Source organism: Natator depressus, chromosome 27, assembly GCF_965152275.1.
Source record: "Natator depressus isolate rNatDep1 chromosome 27, rNatDep2.hap1, whole genome shotgun sequence".
NCBI lineage: Eukaryota > Metazoa > Chordata > Testudines > Cheloniidae > Natator > Natator depressus.
Window position 1 is genome coordinate 9,937,552 of NC_134260.1, and position 22,407 is coordinate 9,959,958.

At 49.5% G+C, this 22,407-nt stretch overlaps 2 protein-coding genes across 3 annotated transcripts in view; one reads left to right on the forward strand and one right to left on the reverse strand.

The window, feature by feature from the left end:
• Positions 1-4,509: 4,509 nt before the first annotated feature.
• LOC141978621 (insulin-like growth factor 2 mRNA-binding protein 1) lies at positions 4,510-21,379 on the reverse strand. 2 transcript variants are annotated; one of them, XM_074940840.1, is made up of 4 exons: positions 21,281-21,379; positions 15,547-15,690; positions 14,756-14,869; positions 4,510-5,228 (listed from the first exon to the last, which is right to left on the reverse strand). In XM_074940840.1, exons 1-4 carry the CDS (start codon positions 21,302-21,304, stop codon positions 5,226-5,228), a joined length of 285 nt encoding a protein of 94 aa, XP_074796941.1. In that variant the 5' UTR covers positions 21,305-21,379; the 3' UTR covers positions 4,510-5,225. The 2 variants fall into 2 exon arrangements, with proteins under 2 accessions (XP_074796941.1, XP_074796940.1); XM_074940839.1 differs by lacking the exon at positions 4,510-5,228 and having other exon boundaries at positions 14,646-14,869.
• B4GALNT2 (beta-1,4-N-acetyl-galactosaminyltransferase 2 (SID blood group)) overlaps positions 19,176-22,407 on the forward strand; it is a 33,160-nt gene continuing 29,928 nt past the window's right edge. The window contains exon 1 of the mRNA XM_074940838.1: positions 19,176-19,250. The gene's annotated coding sequence lies outside the window, so the exon portion shown is untranslated. The remainder of the gene's footprint in view (positions 19,251-22,407) is intronic.

Sequence of the window (22,407 nt, forward strand, 5' to 3'; positions counted from 1 at the left end):
AACATCAAAGCACAGGTGCAATTTAAGCTATCTTTGCACTACTTCAAAAACCGACTGAAATGCTACTCAACAGGATAACCCTTTTACCCTGCCGTGTGCAATTCCTATGGTAACCTCCCTGATGCCCACAGCAGGAGTACGCTTTGGGCTTCAGCCTAATTGCCTTATTTATGCCACACTGGATGCCTTCCTTTTGCACCTACCTTTCTATAAAAACTTTTTAATGGGCTGAATTTGGGATTCTGGAGTCTCTTGGCCCAAACTTGAAATGGACAACAGAGTCATGTGTGTTATCTGCATTCGGGTCCTGCTACAGGCCTTGCAATGGTGTTTTCTTCGTTGCAAAGTTTTTCTGATTATAGGGTGAGACAGTTTGGCTAATAATGAGCCAGATTCATCATGGCCTGCACTGTGTTCTTTCCAGCCAGTGCAGAGTGAAGGGGGGCAGGGCAGGGTAGAATTCCTACTGATTTGATCTGGTAGCACTCCACATCCTCCCTGCATTTGAATGGATTATCAGGGATGCACAGACTGTCTGACTTCCTTCTTGGAGGAGTAACTGGAATGAGTGTTCTCAAGTTGAGTGCCAGAAGCACAATGACTTTCATGTATAGACTGAAGTGCTTGGTTTATCCTAAATGGAGTTAGTATGTTGCCTATGCAATATCTGTTGAGAACTTCTTATGGTTACTCCTTACTTAAGGACCGGAGTGGGGATGTTGGAAATCTGGTTTAGTTAAGAAGCTTTCACTTAAGAGGAGGAAAATGCAAACTCTCCTAATTGCCCTGCCTGAATGCAGTCCACATTCACGTGATCTGAGTTCTTTTCATCTGCTAGCTCGTGGCCTATGTGAAATGGTGGAGTTCAGTTCCTAGCGGGCAGCTAACCACAGCATCAAAAACACCCCACCATTACCACAGTGGTGGGACCTGGATACTAATCTGAGACAAGAAGTAAATGCCAGAAGCAGACCACGGGTCTTACACATCATGGCCCCAGCACTAAGTTAATATGGTTAGGGAGGAGTCCTGTACCTACTTGCTCCAGTTTTTAAACTTGAATGGCTGCCACGGTCAGTCCCTCGGATTCACTTTATTACTGGAGCACCTCGAAGCTCCAACCGAGATCACAGATTTAGGGCCTCATTTTGCTAGACTCTGTACATATGCATGGTGTGAGACCATCTCTGCCTATGGAGCTTACAATCTAGGTGGAGAAGACGGGGTGGGAGAAAGGCAGTGTTACTGCGGGAGAACTTCGATGACCATGAGTGTCTGTCTGAATTTTTGCCAGCACTAATGTTCTTGGAAGGCAAAGTAACACCAATGTTTTGAAAAGTGACTAATGACTTTGGGTGACCCAGTGAAGGCTCCATTTCTAAAGGGCCTACTTTTTAGAGAGTGGGTGCTCAGCACTTTCTGAAAACCGGCCCCTTGAAGATGCCTTCCGCAGCAGGCCCTCAAACTCACTAGCCACTTCTCTCTTTGTACTGCAGTAGCACCTGGAAATCCCAGCTCTGACTGGCCCTTTAGGGTGCTAGGTACTGCCTAGGAAAGTCTCTGCTAAGCTTTTGTTCTGAGAGTGTTTGCTCCCCAAACCTTATCATCTGAACCTCTGCATTACATAAATCCCTTCCTCGTCTCTCATTAATCTCATGCGGGGGGACAAGGAAATTCCAGAGGGCAGATAATAGAGAAGAGACCCCTGGCCAGGGCTCAGAGGAGGATGCAGCTGTGCTCCCAGCCGTGAGGGAGGCCACGTTGCTGCTGAATGGCTCCTGCCACAGTGCAGGGAGCCTCTGCAGTCCTGCTGTCACTGAGTGAGTGGAGCCAATCCCTGCAGGTGCATGGTCCAGGGAAGGCTGCAGTCCTGGAGCGGCAGAGTACTGGCCGGGGGGTTCTGCTCTGCCCTGCATCTTGTGCCTGCAGGGATCGGGTGGCCCTGGCCCTGCGGCAGTGCTGGGAACCCACTGCAGCCCCACTGTCATGGGAGCGAGTGAGCAGGGAAGAGCAGAGATCCCTGGCCTGGACTGCAAGGAGGCTGCCATGTGGAAGGCTGCTGAATGACACCTGCCCTCTCAATTATCCCAGTTCCTGACGGGCCAAATCAAATCTGGGTTCCCCATGCTGTTCAGATAATCAGGAGTATACTGTATTAAGTAACAAAGCTGTAACACTGCAGAGAGTCCAGTGAGCCATCTGTGATAGTGTGAGGCATGCAGGTCTGCTAAGTCCGTGCCTTGAGTTTTATCAGCACCCACCCATCCACGCCTCAGCATCGCTGACCTCTTTGTTTCTCCTAAGAATGGAGATAAACACACACAGATGCAGTATAATTTTTGCTTTATTTTTAAAAATGAAACTGGAGTAAAGCGGTTTGTGGCAAAACCTAGCTGGAAGAAAAATGGAGCCCACGTCCATCCACAATCAACTCCAGATCTGAGCCAACTAACCTGCCTCACAAAAGTACAAGGTAAAGAACATGGAGCAGAAGGGGAAAGGGGAGTAGAGAGAAAATAAACAATCAACCGAAGGGAGGAAAAATATCATTACAGTCAAGTACAACTTTTCGATGAATAGTCTGAAATTGCACTGGATCAGTGACTTGGGGGGCAGGGGGAAAGCAGCACTTTGTTCCACACACTTGTTTGAATAAATCAATCAGGTGGACAAGCTATTCCCCATGTCCCCCAATATCAAGCATGAGGGAGTACAGAACAACATGGCAGCTGACTGGGGATTTCAAAACCAGGATAACTGCAATATGCATTAGTTTTACCTCTCTATATGCACATCTGTGTATTGAACTGTCCTAAGCTTCAGATGATCATGTAAGAATCACACAATCCATTTAGTCACACAATCCATTCCTGTTTGGTTGTTACTTTTATAATCCAGCCCTGATTGCTTTATCGTTAACCCACGCTGAGCACTGGTAAAAACGAATCATCCAGATTTCACACCACTTAAAAATACTTCCCCACTTTAAAGGCATACCATCTGGGTGCCGCTAAAGCAATGTGGTCCGAATGGCAATTGAATGCCAGTCTATGCGAAAGTGACCAGTCATCACACGAACAAAGCGTCCGCTGAGACAGAGGAGCGGAGAGAAGTTGGACTGCTGACAGAAGTAAATATCAAAGTTAAAAAGAAAAAAAAAGTAATGGAATATTGAGCATTTTAATAAAAATTAGTCACAACTGAACAATTTAGCACTTTTACAACGAATGAACACATTAAAGTGAAAAGAAAGCCCATACATTCTATTTTTTTTATTTTTTAAGAACATTTTTTCTTTGGAAAAAGAGTAATTTTTTCCTCTACACTACCGCATGTGGAGTTGCCACTACCTATTTTATTCTATTGTCACTAAGAGGTAGATAAACAAAAATGAATTGGTTATATAAGGTCATGTCCCCTTGGCTGACATGCAGGAAGCTAACGTACTCCATGGGCACGGGCTGTTTAAGGATAGCTGGGGGCTTCACAGAGGGGAGGAGGGGTTTAATCAATGTGGAGTGAAACTACAGATCTGTAGGTTTTGTAATTCACTGGAACAGATCTGATTAAAGGGACAGTGTCAGATTTATTTATTTATTTTATTTTTAAATTGGGGAGAAATTCATCTTTAAAGCCAGTGGAGTTTATCTTGGGATGAATTGGATGCATCGTTAAAAAGCATAACTTCCTTAACTCTTTTAACACACACTAAATAATTTTGTAAAGACCAGCTCTGCCCCAATTTATAGGCCATGCAGTTCTGTTAATTTCCCAGGATGTTAAAGCTAAAGCGATTTTAGCTAAGAATCTAATTTGTGTTCCATTAATGATTTCCTTTTTGCACTGTGGTCTGTTTGGCTGCTGTTTAGAATAAATTTAATTTTTCAGTTCCTTCCCAATCAGCACACTTGCTGCTGTTTTCAGGTGGGGAAATACAAATTTCCACAGGAATCTTTTAATTTAAAAAAGTATCCATGGAAACGGTTTAGTTTGGCCAAATATTGCTTTTTGGGTCATAACACCAACAGTGTGGGCCTGTGTTCACCTGACACCATCCCTTTAATCATTCACTGTTGAAGATCACCGCTCCTTTAACTGGTACACTGCACAGTTTACACCTTCCCTGCTGCCTTTGGGAATGGGGATGCTCACCTCTGTGGTGAGAAGGTGACGGGGCTTTTTCTCCCCTCCCACAAGCCAGTTTTGAAAGCGGCCCAGCTTTGCCCACTGCTGCTCCTGCCATGTCACAAACAGACCCATGTCCAAGAGGTATTAACCTTGAACAAAAATTTAAAAAATTCTGTCATGTACAATAAAGCAGCAGGGTTCAAATGCATATTTAAATTAGGGATGGGCCGACTTTTAAAGGGTTCTGATTGTCACCCTTCTGGCCGGATGTCTATCTGAACCTCAGGGGCCTGAATGGCACCACATCTCGTATGTCCTACCCTCCCCAGGCCCTGGCTCCCTCAAACCTGCTGTGTCGTTTTGACTCAGCAGGCTACTCCACCTTCTACTACCAGGTCTCTTCTAGGGAGTGGAGGGCTGGCACCTTCTGCCTCCTTCAGAGGAGAGCCTTACCCTTACCTCTGATGCAGCAGGAGCCAAAGGGTCAGCCGCTGGGTTTGTCTTAACCGCCACAGCACTGGATTTCAGAGGTTCTTGAGAGTGCCTGGGGGGGGGAAATCCCATGAGGTTGTCGGGATCTGATGTAAATTGACTGGTCTCTTTTATATTTTACGGTGATGGGATACTCATCGCCCTCCAGAGAGGCTCCCATTGCACCAAAGCAGGCTTCCTAGTCAGACTCCTAGAAACAAGATGCCAGTAGTGGAAAATGAGGAGCCATCATCTGTGTGCCCGCTCTATCAGCAAGAAGATCCCACACTGACCAGCAGGGGTAGTAAATTGCCCAACCACTCCTCCTCCCTCCAGGAAATCTACCGCTGCGGAGGATGGAGACCCTTCTCTGAGCTTTCAGGAAAGGTTCTCTTCTTCTTCGAATGCTGTCCCTGGTGGTGCTCCACTCCAGGTGACGGTGCATCCCGGTGCCGTTGATCGGAGATCTTCGGTAGCAGTGCCTGGTCGGGACGCACACGCTTAGCTGCTGTCTCGTGTCGTCGTCAGGGACTGCCTGAGCATGCGTGTCCCGAACCCCCCTCAGTTCCTTCTCAACCGTCCTCGGCTGAAGACGGGACTCAGGGCGGTGCTAATCTCTTCCTTGGTTACTGAAGGAAATAAGTAGAAAGAAATAGAAATAGTTAGACATATCCCAGTTATTTTCCTTCCCTTAGAATAGTTCGTTAGTTTCAAAAAGCAAAAACAAAAAACAAACCACAACTTTTTTCCTCACGTTTGTCTCCCGTTGAAACACCCTCCCCAGGCATTCCTAGTTCAATAATGCCAGGGTCCCCAGGATTTAAGAAATGTGACTCCTGCAAGGAGTCTATGCCGCGGTCTGATGGACACACGCTGCATGAAGTGCCTCAGCAAGACACACGTCCCTGCCGTGTATTCATTGTACCAACCTGAAAACCAGGGCTCGTCGTAACAGGGACTTGTGGATAAAAATGCTCCTGATGGCGAACTCCCTACATTCGCCTGTGGAGATGGGCAATAGTGAACCCTCTCCCTCATGCTCCCAGGCTAAGTCGGAACCGATCAGGAGCGTGGCTTCACCCTCTCAAGCGAAGAGACAGGAAGCCCAAATGTCTCTGCACAGAGACTTTCAAAAGGGTAAAGGGTATCCTGCAAGAACTTAACCCTCCGTGCTGACAGGGCCAAAAGCAGGTGCCTCCGACTGCCCCAGCACCTCAGTCATGGCTCATGCGGAGCACAAAGGCAGGGACCCAACTTCCCGCAGTGGGAAGCTCTCCTCGGCACCGGTCCCCTCAGCACCAAAGACAGACCCAGTGCCGATAGCGCATTCTGCCCCGGTGCTGACAAGAACGTTGGCACCAAGCCTGCCTATCACTCCCACAGCAGGCACAGACCCCCTGCAGGGCTCCTACAAACGGCCTGAGACACCCGCTAAAGTTAAACAAAAGTCGCTGCGGGCTGCCGCTCGTGCTCCGCAGCACTGCAGACCAGGGAGCAGCAACAATTTCGGCATCAGGATGATATCTCTGTGGCCCCCGAGCCCAACTCTCCGCTCCTCGTCATGGAGCGCTCACTGTTTGAACAACCGCTCTTGCCACCAGACCTGGCTACCTTCACTGACAGCGAGAACGACATGCAGTAGCAGGCAGAGTTCTCTCCGCTTGATTCTCCTCCTCCACCGGAGCCATATCTGTCTCAAGATGCGGCACCTCACAAGAACCAGCCTCAGTTTCCCTACTTTGTCCCCCCCATGGGAGGGGCCCCATTTTTCCTACCCTATGCCCTGGCCTCAGTGGTACCCTTGGTTGGCTCCTGCCACCACTCCTCCTCGCGCCCCTTCCACCAGACCACAAGCCCTTTCTGCACCTCTATCTCCAGCTCCATCTACATCTAGACCTACTGAACCCCCCTCTTGAACATGCGGGCTATGAACCCTTCCCTGATTTACCGGCTCCTGCCTCCCCATCAGCCGCAGATGAAGCCCTCATGCTACCTCCTCCACAAAATGTGGATGACTTTAAGCAATTCCAGGAACTTTTCAAGAGGGTGGCACTCAGCCAGGACATTCCTTTGGAGGAAGTCCAGGAGACACAACACAGACTCCTCACAATCCTTCACCCCTCTGCGCCCTCAAAGATCGCGCTACTCATAAACAAAGCCCTCCTAGAACCAGCTGACACTCTCTGGCAGACCCCTGCCTCCATCCCACCAACATGCAAGAAGGCTGAACATAAATATTATGATCCCGCTAAGGACGTAGATTTCTTATTTTCCCACCCTCAACCCAACTCTCTTGTGATGGATGCAGCGACGCACAGAACAAAACAGCCACAATACCGGCCCACTCCGCAAGACAAGGACCTCAAACGCCTTGACCTCCTGGGCCACAATGTTTATACCTCCTCCACTCTACAATTTAGAATTGCAAATTATATCTCCCTCCTCACAAGCTACGACTACAACAATTACAACAAGCTCTTTGATTTTGCCTCCTATATCCTGGAGGACAGGAAAGCAGACTTTAAATCAGTCCTTGTTGAAGGTCAATTAGTGTCCAAGATGGCACTACAAATATCCCTGGACATGGCGGACACAGCAGCCCGCACTACTGCAACTGCGGTAGTGATGCGTAGGTCTTCCTGGCTGTCTGCGTCCAGTATCCCCAAAGATCTGCAGACCAAAGTCAAAGACCTTCCCTTTGACAAAGATAAACTTTTTTCTAAAAAAACCGATGAAGTCCTTCACATCATGAAAGACTCTAGGGCCACTCTGTGCACACTGGGGATATACCCGTCCCTCCCCAGAGACCACGGTATCAACCTTATCTGAGGCCCTGCACACAACATCACCAGCCCCAGCCCAAACCGTATGATATTGGGAGAAACCGCAACAGACCTCCTCGGCGCAGCCAAAACCATGCGCAACCAGCTACCTCCCACCCATCAGGAAACAAATAGCAATTTTGAAGTGCTGGTCGGGGGTCTGCGCGACCACCCCTTGACTCCACTGCCTATTTGCCCATTTGACCACCACCTCCAGAGTTTCCACCATGTCTGGCAACAGGTCACCCAGGACCACTGGGTCCTGGAAATAGTTCAGTCAGGTTACTCCATCCCTTTCATATCCTGCCCGTCCACCCTTCCCCGTCCCTCTTCAGGGACCCCTCTCACGAGCACCTACTTCACATAGAAGTGGCTCATCTTCTACAGCTAGGTGCAGTGGAAACTGTACCAACGCACCATTGGGGAAAAGGGTTTTACTCCCACTACTTTCTGATCCAAAAAAAAGGTGGGGAGTGGAGGCCTATACTAGTCCTACGCTGACTGAACAAATTTGTACGTGTACAGAAATTCAAGATGGTCACATTTGGGCACAACAATACCTGTGCTGGAACAAGGGGACTGGTTCACAGCCCTCGACCTACAAGATGCCTATTTCCACATATCCATTCATCCAGCACACAGACGCTTCCTGCAATTCACACTCGGACACAACCACTTTCAATACAGAGTACTTCCATTCGGTCTCTCCACAGCACCGAGAGTATTCTCCAAGACCCTAGCCGTAGTCGTGGCCCACCTCTGCAAACACAGGATTATACTTTTCCCCTACTTAGGCGACTATGATGTCCCAGCTTGGACACACAGTAATTGTGGCATCCAAAAAATTGCAAGTCGCTTCTGACAATTTTGGCCCTCAATTCCCTAGTAGGATTTGGATGCCCAACTCCTTTTACACCTCCAAGCAAAACCCCAGTTGAAATTAACAGTAGCACTGCTGATATGTTCACAGGCCAACTGATTTGTTCATTCCTTCCAGACCGGTCTCGAGAAGAGAGTGAATTAGAGTTTCAAAAAACACTCTCTGTCCCCTCTCAGGAGCATACGTGTTTCACAGGACCGCACCGATTTCATTAAAAAGAAAATAAAGAAAAAGGAAAAAACCTCTCGGTTACTGTATGATTTAAAAAAGAAGAAAGTTCCAAAAAAATTAAAAAAGCCTGTGATGTGTGTCCCATTTCACGGGAACAGTAAAGCAGATCCTATATTTTTCTTTAAAAACAGTTAAAAAAAAATGTCTTCAACGGTCTCATACCAAGTCTGCGTTTCTGGTGGTTTTCCCCCCAGAATCTAAAAATCATCAAAATATTTTGAGCTAAATGTTAAAAAAAAAAGACTTTTCTGATACTTTATTACTAATGTTTACTGTTTTCTTCTGGCTAAAAAACCAAAACCAAACCAAAATCTAATGCCCAGGAAACATAAAATGTAGCTTAGAGGCAGTTTCTTTTTAATATTTACACTGAATTTGAGTCTCTTTTAACTCCTTAAAAACCTTCCAAGTATGTCAGTTTGGTCAGGTTGCAGTTATCACTGCCAGCAAAGGAGCACATCATCCGCCATAGCTACTCAACCATAGCTATGTGTTTTTAATTGCCGAGAAAGTGTTCAGAGCTAGAAGAGAAAAATAACTGCGCATGCTGGTTTAGTCATTTTTGCCCCTTGCTGAACCGCATGACAAGATCATGATAGCGCTAGGTAGGTGAATCAAAAAATATCATGTTGTTTTAGTTACTCCTAATAATAATACTTTGCACTCTATATGGCACTGAGGATTGCAAAGTGCTTCAAAAAGATTAATCTGTTAATCCTCACAACAGCCCTGTGAGGTAGGTATCATTATACCCATTCCACAGATGGGAAAACCGAGGCACAGAGAAGTGAATTTTTATTTTTTTTTTGCCCCTAGACCACAAAGCAAGACAGTGACAGTGCTGGGCACAGAACCCTGTCTTCTAACCACTAGACTGCACTGCTTCCCTAATTTAAATTCTACACCTTGGAGCTACCTAATGCATTACAGCCTCCCCTGTCCTCCGGAATGAACCCAGATTCTGTCTCACTTTTTATTCCCCTCAAGTTTAAAACCCAGGGAACGTTTTCAAACCTTTGAAAAGGATCTACAGGAACCAAACCAACCAATTTCCCTTAGTCGAGGAAATGTGCATGCTGGAGAAACTCTGCTGCTTCTGCTATCATCAAAATGAGGTGCCAGCTCAGATGTGGGCTAATTTAGCTACAACTAATCAGGAAAGAGATCTTGGAGTCATTGTGGATAGTTCTCTGAAGACATCCACGCAGTGTGCAGCGGCAGTCAAAAACGTGAATAGGATGTTAGGAATCATTAAAAAAGGGATAGAGAATAAGATGGAGAATATCTTATAGCCCTTTATATAAATCCATGGTACGCCCACATCTTGAATACTGCGTACAAATGTGGTCTCCTCATTTCAAAAAAGATATACTGGCATTAGAAAAGGTTCAGAGAAGGGCAACTAAAATGATTAGGGGTTTGGAACGGGTCCCATATGAGGAGAGATTAAAGAGGCTAGGACTTTTCAGCTTGGAAAAGAGGCGACTAAGGGGGGATATAGCGGTATATAAAATCATGAGTGGTGTGGAGCAAGTGAGTAAGGAAAAGTTATTTACTTGTTCCCATAATATAAGAACTAGGGGCCACCAAATGAAATTAATGGGCAGCAGGTTTAAAACAAATAAAAGGAAGTTCTTCACACAACGCACAGTCAACCTGTGGAACTTATTGTCTGAGGAGGTTGTGAAGGCTAGGACTATAACAGGGTTTCAAAGAGAACTAGATAAATTCATGGAGGTTAAGTCCATCAATGGCTATTAGTCAGGATGTGTAAGGAATGATGTCCCTAGCCTCTGTTTGTCAGAGGGTGGAGATGGATGGCAGGAGAGAGATCACTTGATCATTACCTGTTAGGTTCACTCCTTCTGGGGCACCTGGCATTAGCCACTGTCAGTAGACAGGATACTGGGCTGGATGGACCTTTGGTCTGACCAGTATGACCACTCTTATGTTCTTGAGAGATGAGGCATTTCTCTGCTCCTCCCCCTGTCCAAAGCCAGCCCTGGCTCTACAGAGGATGATGCTCTTAATAATGCTTCCCTTTTGATTTCAAGCCTAAAGATCCTGCCACTTAACAAGGGTTTGCCTCCAGGGCTTCCGGTGCCTGTTGAACTTTAATAGGGCTGTTGGGGGGATTGTTCACATTTCTTTTTAATTTTTGGCGGACTAGAAATTTATTTGCGTCATCAGATCCCTTTTACTTGTTATTCATTTAGGCCTGGGTCAAAGCTCAGTCAAGTCTCCTTCCATTGACTTCGCTGGGCTCTGCAGCTGGTCCATACAAAGGGCTCCTTGCATAACGCTGTTATCAAGGTTCCTTCCGCACTCTGAACTCTAGGGTACAGATGTGGGGACCTGCATGAAAACCTCCTAAGCTTACTTTTACTAGCTTAGGTTAAAACTTCCCCAAGGTTCAAACTATTTTACCTTTTGCCCTTGGACTTTATTGCTGCCACCACCAAGCGTCTAACCGGTATATTACTAGGAAAGAGTCCGTTTGGAAATGTCTGTCCCCCCAAAAATCCTCCCAAACGTTACACCCCCTTTCCTGGGGAAGGTTTGATAAAAATCCTCACCAATTTGCATAGGTGACCACAGACCCAAACCCTTGGATCTTAAGAACAATGAAAAAAGCATTCAGTTTCTTAAAAGAAAAATTTTAATAGAAGAAAAAGTAAAAAGAGTCACCTCTGTAAAATCAGGATGGTAAATACCTTACAGGGTAATTAGATTCAAAACACAGAGAATCCCTCTAGGCAAAACCTTAAGTTACAAAAAGACACAAAAACAGGAATATCCATTCCATTCAGCACAGCTTCTTTTCTCAGCCATTTAAAGGAATCAGAATCTAACACATATCTAGCTAGATTACTTACTAAATTCTAAGACTCCATTCCTGTTCTGTCCCCGGCAAAAGCATCATACAGACAGAGAGAGAGGCTTTGTTTCTCCCTCCCCCCAGCTTTTGAAAGTATCTTGTCTCCTCATTGATCATTTTGGTCAGGTGCCCAGCGAGGTTATCCTAGCTTCTTAACCCTTTACAGGTAAAAGGGTTTTTCCTCTGGCCAGGAGGGATTTTAAAGGTGTTTACCCTTCCCTTTATATTTATGACAGCTGTAGTCTAGGCTGGTGCCAGAGAACTACAGTAGGTGCACAGTACAAGAAACTGCACAGAACAGACCTGTTGCTTACTGGGAATCACTTCATTGATACTCAAAGCAACTCGGCCATGCAGAGTTCTGCACTGGGAGACCTAGCTCTCTCTGACTCCTTAAACAGGTGCCTAAGTCCCATCAAAGTCAATAGGACTTAAGCATGTGTAAGTGCTTTCCTGAATCAGGGCCTCAGGGAGGAGATAAGTGATTTGCATAAGTCCACAGAGTAGAAACAGAATTCAAACTCTCTTTGTTTGTTTGACATTCCCTGTCTCTACAGAAAAAGGGTCATTACTTCTTTAAAGCTGCAAACGTTTAGGGGCTCAATCCAGCGTTCTTCACGCACCCAAAATTCCCACTGAGTCTGGGGGCACGGGACGCAGGTTCAGCCTCTTGAGAATTGATTTTACCACCACAGATCTTTTAACATGACATTCTAAAAAAGGGGGTTAATTCATGCAGGTACAATAAAAAAGGAGCAAGATGTGATTAAAAATGTGAACCTTTCTAATAGCGATAGCTGGGTTCACATCTCTCCCTCTTTATTTTTTTTCCTTGCTGTCTGCATTTATAAAATTTCTCTCCCATTTCTCTCTCTGTTTTCCTTTCCTTTTCTTACTTTTTTTTCCCTTGTTGCTAAAACACACAGCAATACCTGACTTCATAGAATCATAGAATCATAGAATATCAGGGTTGGAAGGGACCTCAGGAGGTCATCTAATCCAACCCCCTGCTCAAAGCAGGACCAATCCCCAATTAAATCACCCCAGCCAGGGCTTTGTCAAGCCTGACCTTAAAAACTTCTAAGGAAGGAGATTCTACCACCTCCCTAGGTAACACATTCCAGTGTTTCATCACCCTCTTGGTGAAAAAGTTTTTCCTAATATCCAACCTAAACCTCCCCCACTGCAACTTGAGATCATTACTCCTTGTCCTGTCCTCTTCTACCACTGAGAATAGTCTAGATCCATCCTCTCTGGAACCACCTCTCAGGTAGTTGAAAGTAGCTGTCAAATCCCCCCTCATTCTTCTCTTCTGCAGACTAAACAATCCCAGTTCCCTCAGCCTCTCCTCATAAGTCATGTGTTCCAGACCCCTTATCATTTTTGTTGCCCTTCGCTGGACTGTCTCCAATTTATCCACATCCTTCTTGTAGTGTGGGGCCCAAAACTGCACACAGTACTCCAGATGAGGCCTCACCAATGTCAAATAGAGGGGAACGATCACGTCCCTCGATCTGCTCGCTATGTCCCTACTTATACATCCCAAAATGCCATTGGCCTTCTTGGCAACAAGGGCACACTGCTGACTCATATCCAGCTTCTCGTCCACTGTCACCCCTAGGTCCTTTTCCGCAGAACTGCTGCCTAGCCATTCGGTCCCTAGTCTGTAGCGGTGCATTGGGTTCTTCCGTCCTAAGTGCAGGACCCTGCACTTATCCTTATTGAACCTCATCAGATTTCTTTTGGCCCAATCCTCCAATTTGTCTAGGTCCCTCTGTATCCTATCCCTGCCCTCCAGCGTATCTACCACTCCTCCTAGTTTAGTATCATCTGCAAATTTGCTGAGGGTGCAATCCACACCATCCTCCAGATCATTTATGAAGATATTGAACAAAACCGGCCCCAGGACCGACCCCTGGGGCACTCCACTTGACACCGGCTGCCAACTAGACATGAGCCATTGATCACTACCCGTTGAGCCCGACAATCTAGCCAACTTTCTACCCACCTTATAGTGCATTCATCCAGCCCATACTTCTTTAACTTGCTGACAAGAATACTGTGGGAGACCGTGTCAAAAGCTTTGCTAAAGTCAAGAAACAATACATCCACTGCTTTCCCTTCATCCACAGAACCAGTAATCTCATCATAGAAGGCGATTAGGTTAGTCAGGCATGACCTTCCCTTGGTGAATCCATGCTGACTGTTCCTGATCACTTTCCTCTCATGTAAGTGCTTCAGGATTGATTCTTTGAGGACCTGCTCCATGATTTTTCCGGGGACTGAGGTGAGGCTGACTGGCCTGTAGTTCCCAGGATCCTCCTTCTTCCCTTTTTTAAAGATTGGCACTACATTAGCCTTTTTCCAGTCATCCGGGACTTCCCCCGTTCGCCACGAGTTTTCAAAGATAATGGCCAATGGCTCTGCAATCACAGCCGCCAATTCCTTTAGCACTCTCGGATGCAACTCGTCCGGCCCCATGGACTTGTGCACGTCCAGCTTTTCTAAATAGTCCCTAACCACCTCTTTCTCCACTGAGGGCTTTCCCCACATCATCTTGTTGCAATGTTTAAACTGTAACTGCTTGTATGTTCCCTTTATCAAAACTAGCAAGCATTCCTGCAGCTGTGTAATCCAAATTCAAAGACGGTCATAACTCAGGCTACGTCTACCGTATGCAATAGCAGCTTATGTAGCCAGACCTGGGCTAGCATTGATCTAGCTAGCATGATGAAAAAGAGCAATGACGATAGGGGGCCGTGGACTTCAGTGTGGTCTCCCTCGGTACATACTTGCATTGCTAGCTTGTGCCACTGAATCTTCACTGCTATTTTTAGCTGTGCTAGATAACTTGGAGCAAGCGTGGGCACGCCAACCCATGCTGCAGTCACACCTCTGATTGCAGTGTAGCTATAAACTAAGCAAGATGTACAAAGGAATGCACAGAAGAGAAGGTCTGGTCTCCTCTACAAAAACAAATCAATGCAAGGGTGGTTCCCGGCTCGCTTCTCAGAGCCTAGATAGATCATCAAATTCCAATAGCCCAATAGGGAGTTAGTGGCAGAGAAAGAAAGAGAACTCAGGGGTCCTGTGAAGGTGATAACTGATGTCAATTCATTTCTTTAGGAACTTGTCTCTCCTGGGCTTAGCCTCTCTTGAGGCTCAGGGATTCTCCCTGCTGGTGGTAGGTCTCTCCAATTGTAGGACCACAGACTACCCTGTCCTCTCCCCTCAGTGATGGTGGATGCAAGTTTACAAGTTCCCATCTGCCTCCTATGTTCTCTCCTCTTCCCCTCCTCCCTCCCAGCACAAGCCCTGCACAGGGAGAGATTCCAGTCTCCGTACCTGGCTGGCATAGAAGCATCCAATGATTTTTACAATGACTTGCTCGTTCTCATCAGGTGTCTGGTCCCGCGGCACCACCACCTCTGCTGCCGTCAGGTTCTGCAGTTCGTTGACCTACAGGAAAGCGGCAGAGCCCACCCGGTTACTGCACCATTTCAGGAAGAAGAATTTAAAAAAAAACAAAAAACCCCTGCCCCCCAGATTTTGCATTTCTCCAGCTGGCAAAAAATAATAATAAAAATATCACTCCCACCCACCATGCTGGGCTTTGCATGGAGCTCAGAGTGTGTGAGAGCTGCCCACCTCACAGGAGGACAGTAACCAGGCCTAGCTTGTGAAATCAAGGATGCTCACAGGCTGCCTTCGCCGACGGCCTCCTCTCTGCTTTGATACTTGTCCAGGGGAGCAGCAACTGAACCTTGGATCTTGAGATAGCCCCGCCTCCTCTGTGGCCTGGCCCTTTCTCCATCCTGTCCTGTGGGTTACGAGCTGTTTCTTCCTTGCTCCTGACCTGACCCTCCTGCCTTCCACACTGGTATGTGGGCCAAGGGAGAACAATCCCCTGCCAGGTCAGCAGAGGAGCTGGGAAACAAAAGCACCAGCAAAAAACCCCTCCAAGCAATAGTCTTGACCCAGGTCTGCCTCACAGCATCCCCTCCTCTCCTCCCACAGTGACTGCTTCCTAGCCATAATAGGCAATCCTCCAAAGCTTCCACACCTGGGGATGAACCAGCCTCCTAACCCTGCCTCCCTACAGTCCTGATTCTCTCTTTCTCCTTGCTTTCACTTACAGTTTTGCCTCCTTTGCCGATAACTCGCTCTGCGGCCGAAGCAGGGACCCTAATGTGCGTCTCCAGCTTTACTTCTTCTTTAGGCCCAAAAAAGTTTTCCTCCTTGAGTTTGCCGTAAATTCGTCCTTGTGCCTGTGAGAGGGGCTGAGGAAAGTGTTTAAACTCTGCTTGTGATCTCTGGATCCAAGGTAGTACTTCTCCTGGGGATTTTTTTTCCTCTGGTCTCAGGACACAAAGTTATTGATGGGGCCAGACCAACCTGAGATCTGGTTGCACTATTGCTAGAACAGTAACTGGGAGATTAGCCCTGTTGATACAGTCATGCAGCTCTCCAAGGCTGGGGGTTCTCAACTGGGTGGTCAAATAGGTGTTGGGGGGCTTCCATGGGAGGGGGCTCCCACTAAAGAAAATGGGATCCCGGTAAGGAAATGGCTGAGAACCACTGCTTGAAGGGGCATTAAAAAAAGGCCTCAAGAAACAAAATACTAAGTTGCCCAAATACAATGGTGATGGGTGCCCATGTAAGAGAGTGAGCAACACTACACTCAGGAATGCCGGTGCCAGAATGCATGCCCACCCAAACTTCTTACCCGTTTCTATGTAGAGTCATAGAAATGTAGGGATGGAAGGGACCTTGAGCAGTCATCTAGTCCAGCCCCCTGAGCTGAGGCAGGACCAAGTGAACTTAAACCATCCCTGACTGGTGTCTGTCCAGCCTGTTCTTAGAAACTTCCCGTGATGGGGGTTCCACCGCCGCCCTAGGTTACCTCTTCCAGTGCTTAACCACCCTTATCATGAGAAAGTTTTTCTTAATATCTAACCTAAATCTCCCTTGCTGCAGATTAAGCCCATTACTTCTTGTCTTACCATCAGTGGACATGGAGAACACTTGATCACAGTCCTCTTTGTAACAAGCCCTTAACCTATTTGAAGACTATCAGCCCACCCCCACACCCCCCAGTCTTCTTTTCTCAAGACTAAACATGACCCATTGTTTTAACCTTTCCTCATAGGTCACATGGGTGACCATCCAAGGCATGGTGGTCCAGGAGGCGCCGTCCATGCCGCAAGCTCGTGGGAGTAGGCTGCCGGAGTGAGAGTGAGTACAGGCGAGCCTGTGCTTGGCGACCCTGGTCGGCCAGCCAGGTGGTGGGCGATGCTGCCTGGAGCTGCCAGCCTGGTGGGGAGTTGCAGGCAGTAGGGCTTGCCCCTTAGTGGAGCTAGTGGGTGAGCCCCTGGGTTCCCCCTTCCTGTGGGCCTGGTGATCAGGGGATGTACGGCTGGGAGAGCCACAAGCTCAGAAACTCCCCACTGTGCAGCCCAGCCTGGGTGGCTGGAGAGCAGCATCTGCTGCCCAGTCACCCAGTTCTGAAGGCAGCACCATTGCCAGCAGCCGCGCATCGGTACGGGTGGCATGGTCTGGTATTGCTACTTCTGCACTGCTGCCAGCAGCGGTGCTGCCTTCAGAACTGGAGAGTGGGGGCTGCCGGCAAGCTCCAGCACAAATTAAGCACTGGGGCTGGGGCTTGCTGATGCTGAGTCCTGGCACCTCAGCCGCTGCTGTCTGGCCACAACACCGTGTCGCACTTACTTCTCAGAAAAGTACTTCTGTGAAAAGTCAATGTGGAGAGTAAGGGGGAGCAGGCGCTGGGGGGAGCAGAAGGCCCATTTAGGGGTTGCAGGGAAATGGGGTGCAGTGGATGTGGGGCCAGGAAGGAGTCTGGGGGTGGGCAGAAGATAGTAATGGGGTGACAGATGGAGGAGATTGGATGGCAAGCCCCCAGACTGGGGTAGTGGTGGGCAGGAGAAATACTCTCCAAGTAGCCAGGGAAAGCCAGTGTTGCATTATTGCCAGCTGTTGCAAATCACAGAAGTTTGTGGCCTGCAGGAGGAGCTGTCATGATGACGCAAGAAGCCTTTCCCAGCCCTGTGACTTCCAGGGCTGGGTACTGGGCAGAGCTCTGTGCGGCTGTCTTGGGGCTAAGGACACACAGGCCTGTCCTGCCACTGAACCCCAGCTTCATGTATGCTCCTATAGCAGAGAGAGAGTCCAGGGGCAGAAGGAGGGAGAGCGGAGTGAAGGAAAAGCCTCCCACTGCTTTGGACAGGGCCGGAAAACCTTTTTGTGGACCCGGTGCCAAACATTTTTGGGCCCCCATGGGGGCAATGGAGCATGGCGAGGGGGCGGGGGCAATCTCCAGAGTGAGGGGCCGGCCAGGGGCATGTCATGGCAGGGGTGGCCCCGCTCCGCCCAGCCCAGTACGAGGGCACTATTTACAAATCGGCTGTTGCCAGACGCACAATTTCCTGCCTGGCGCTGTGCTGCCAGTGTGCTCCTTCCCTTTGGGGGTGGGTCCATGTCACACCACACACCACCACCCTCCGCCCAACACCGGAACACCCCCCCCCCGATTCCCTCTGACCAGAGCCCCCCCAGACCCGCTATGCCCAGCGCTCCCCCCCAAACCCTGCCACAAATGCACAGTGCCCTGCACAACACCACCCGTGCCCAGCGCCCCCCTGCCCACAGCCCCACCACAACTGCCCAGCACCCCACACAGAGCCCCCACTCCCTAGTGCCCCAACCCAGAGAGATCTTCCCTGCCCCCTTACAGCCCAGCTCCCCCCCCCCCCGCCCCCCGGCCCTGCAGAGACCCACGCCCTGCCTCCTGGCCGCACTCACCGGCCTTCTGGGAGGCGACTGTGTCTGCCGGGCTGAGCAGCCAGTGCAGCCAGGGCTGGTCCCGGGGCGGGGAATCACTCCGGCCCTTGGGGCGTGGCGCAATCAGCCAAGCCAGGGCCTGCCCCAGCCAGGCTCCCTCAGGACCCACTTGCCTGGAGGGGCCCAGCCAAGCTCTCCCCCCACCCAACTGGCCAAGACTGGCCAGGCTTCTGCTCCAGTCCCAGGTGGCTCAGCTCCGGGGAGACAGGTGGGGCCCCACAGGTGGTGGGAAGCAGAGACAGCCCGGAGCCGGAGGTGCCCTGGGGTCCGGCCAGGGGGCAGAGAGAAGCCGGCGGGTGGGGCCAGGGGGGTGGAGAGGAGCCCCCGGCTGGCCAGCGGGCAGGCCGAGAGGAGGCAGTGGGCCGGCGGGGTCTCGGGACACAGGGCAAGGAGAGTAGGCCGGGGCCCCCTCCTGAGCATGGGCCCGGCTCCATGGCGCCATTGTAAACCTGGTACTGGCTTTGGGACGTCTCCGCCACTTGGGATCTGGGGAGGGAGCGTTCTGAGGGAGTTGGTGAGGTGGCGTTGGTGGGTCCAAGGAAAGGGAGAGGGTAAGTGCACCCGGGGAGAGGAGTCCTTTTTGGTGTGCATCAAAGGTTGATTTTTCAATCTGAAATGACCACGCCCAGCCAGAGGAGTAGCGGGGGGGTTAAAAGTAAACAGACCAACTGGACAAACCTGGTTTGCTGCTGTTTTTAAAAATCTTGTGATTTTTGGGGGGCCAATCTCGTGATTTGGGGGGGGCAAGGGGGGTGAATCCAACTCATGATTTTTTATCTCTGGTGGTTGGCAATACTGAAGGGGGCTGCCCCCTGGTGTCAGGGCCTGGGCCGGTGCCTCCCTCCCCTGGCTCTCTGATCCGGGAAGCAGATATGAAGCTGTGACTTCTGTTCCCAGGAATGGAGCGGGCAGTCCCCTTTCTCGCCTGCCAGAGGAGAGCTGCCTGGGCAGTCAGAAAAGCCACCCACCTCTGCAGCCCAAGGTAAGCCCAGCTGGGGCAAGTCGGGTTCCTGGGGGTCGGGGCACCCAGCAGCCTCCGAGTCCTGGGTGCTGCAGCTCCTGCTGAGCTCTAAGCAGGGGCTTGAGGTACAAGATTATTAGGCCTAGTGGTTTATTAACCCTGACCTTCTAATTATCCCCGTTCTTGTCCTTCTGCCTCTTTGACATGCAAATCACACCTCCTAACTGGGATGTAACTGGCTTCAATGTTCGTGCAACCTGGCCCTACTAATGACATGGGGTGCCAGCTGTCTTTCAGCATACATCTAGAAATCTGATACCTCACTTACCCACTCAGACAGGTTTATTTCACTCTGCCCCCATCCCTTTCGCTCTTCCTTTAGATCCTGTAGCTGATAGACACACTGGGCAGCAGCCTGAGGGGGGACTCAGCCCCCCAGTGTGTTGCAATAGGCTAGATATTAGGTACCTATATATTGTGGGTGTTGGATACTTGCCAGATAGGATGGTTCTGTACAGCTGCATTGGGTCTGGGATTTGTGTTTTGTGGGAGTGGGTGGATGTTGGGTTCCTTTGGATGGAGCTGGAGCTGTTTATTGGCTGCCCATACAAGAAGGGACACTGGATTATTATTTTTTTGTTTGTACTGCCATAACGAGTTTGAACACCCACAGTGCTCGGTGCAGCACATACACATAATAAGAGATGGCCCCTGCACCAAAGAGCTTATGGTCTAAGTCAGTGGTTTTCAAACTGCAGGTCGGGACCAAGTAGTGGGTCGCGGAACGAAAGGCACTGGGTCGCAGCGGCTCTGGTCAGCACCGCCAACCTGGCCATTAAAAGTCCCGTCGGCGGTGCTGCCCGGCTAAGGCAGGCTAGTTCCTACCTGTTCTGACACTGTGCTGCGGCCCAGAAGCGTCCAGTGGCAGGTCCAGCTTCTAGGCGGGGGGGCCACAGGGCTCCGCACACTGCCCGCACCCCAAGCACCAGCTCTGCACTCCCATTGGCTGGTTCTTGCCAGGCAGGGCGGTGCCTGTGGGTGAGAGCTGCGCAGAGCCGCTTGCGTACCTCCGCCTAGGAGCTGGGCCTGCTGCTGGCCGCTTCCGGTGCGCAGCACGGTCCACAGTGCCAGGACAGGCAGGAAGCCTGCCTTAGCACCCCCGCTGCACCGCTGACCGGGAGTCGCCTGAGGTAAGCCTGTGCCCCAACCCCGTGCCCCAATCCCCTGCCCCAGCCCTGAGCCCTCCCCAAACCCGGAGCCTCTTCCTGCATCCCCCAAACCCCTCATTCCCGGCCCCATCCCAGAGCCTGCACCCCAAGCCCAGAGCCCCCTCCCACGCCCTGATTCCCTCATTCCCAGCCCCACCCCACAGCCCTCACTCCCGCATCCCAACCCTCTGCCCCAGCCCCGAGCCCCTCCCACACCCCTCATCCCCAACTCCGTTGGGTCGCGGGCATCAAACATTTTCTTCAACTGGATCGCCAGAAAAAAAGTTTGAAAACCACTGGGCTAAAACAGGTTCTCAAACATCATTGCACCTCCACCCCGTTCTGACAACATGGCCCGCAGGAGCGAGGGGTGAAACCTCTGCCCGCCTGAGCCCTGCTGCACTGTTTGGAGAGGCCAAAGCCCAAGCCCCACCGTCCCAGGCAGCGTGGCCAAAGCCAAAGCCCGAGCCCCACTGTCCCGGGCAGGGGAGGTCAAAGTCGAAGCCCCTTCAGCCCCAGGCAGGGGAACTGTAACCTGAGCCCTGCTCTTGGGCTTTGGCTTCGGCCCAGGATGGTGAGGCTCGCACTTTGGCTTTGGCCCTGGGCCCCAGCAAGTCTAAGCCAGCCCTGGCAACCCCGTTAAAATGGGATCATGACCCACTTCAGGGTCCAGACCCACAGTTTGAGAACCGCTGGTCTCAACCAGACCAACCAGACCAAAGGATGGATGGGTAAATAAACAGAGGTGAGGGTGAAGACAGACTTGCTTAAGGTCATGCAGCACGCCACTGACGGAGCTGGGAACAGAACCCACCTCTCCTGACTCCCACTCCAGTATCTTACCTGCAAGGCCATGCTGCCTTTCATGTGATGAAAGCCTCTGTGTGGTGCAGGTGAGCTTGGTTGGAGGGGGGCATACACTGCTCTGATTCATAAGGCAGTGGCAGCTAACTGTTAGGTGAAAGAATAAAACCAAACCAAACCTCTATAGGCAGGGTTCCTACTCTGTGCTGACAACTATGATTTGATCCAAACCAGAGCAATTATTAGCTAAAACTGGCCCACAGACTTTGCTCCTGCATAGCAGGATGAGCTGGATTATACTGTTCAAAACAATTTAACAAGTTGTTTTACTGGTGAATTGTGTTTATCCAGTGGTTTTTTTCTGGCACTGGTGTTCTGGCTTGCATTTCTTTCGAGGCCTGTATCTAAACAGTTCAGTATGTGTTCTCTTTCTACATTTCCAAAATAAAATTTATTTTGTTTAGTTTGCAGCTATTTTTTTTAAAGATCAATATTTATGTCCTTTCTAAGCTGACAATTGTTTGTTTGCAGTATATTTCCAGTAGGTGTTTGTTCTCATGGAGAGAATTTTGCATAGGGTGATGGTACAGCTGAGCCATTCCTCACAGAGGAAGCTTTTTACCTTTTGAGTAGTTTGGCTGATAATCTCAGAACTGGGGACATTTCCAGTAGCATTGCTGGGTTGTCACTCTCTATATTGAAATGGACAAGGCTTCTCCTTTTGGCCTAGATGTTGTGAGGTTTGTCATTATCCTGATTTTAATAGACCTACACATAATTGAATTACATTTTATTTTTTGTCACCAACAATTTGACTTTGCAGCAGTTCCAGGTTTCTACTTTTGTGCCACGCTAAAGCAATTGCTTTTTAAAAAAGTCTACAGAGCAGGTAAATATTCTCCCCTTGCTCATGTTAGGTGGTTTTGTTTATAAGCGTCTTCAGGGTAAAGATTTGTTTGGGGGTCTTTGTTTCTCAGGTAGGTCTGCAGCTATTGCACTTGTTAACAGGGTGGGGCTGTAGACACTGAGTATCAAGTGCAGGGCTGGCATTGGACATACCTGTGTGGGTGGGGCTGTAGATACTGAATTCCTGGAGCTAAGATGGTATTGGGTACCTGTTTACTAGGGGTGTGAGTTTCTGGGAGGGTTGGACAGCTCTCTTTGCC

Coding starts and splice junctions, on each gene's coding strand:
- LOC141978621 (XM_074940839.1), bottom strand. CDS start 21,304: ATGAAAGGCAGCATGGCCTTGCAG. Junction 15,691..21,280: donor AAGGCAGCATGGCCTTGCAG/GTAAGATACTGG, acceptor CACTTTCCTCAG/CCCCTCTCACAGGCACAAGG. Junction 14,870..15,546: donor TCGGCAAAGGAGGCAAAACT/GTAAGTGAAAGC, acceptor GCTTTCCTGTAG/GTCAACGAACTGCAGAACCT.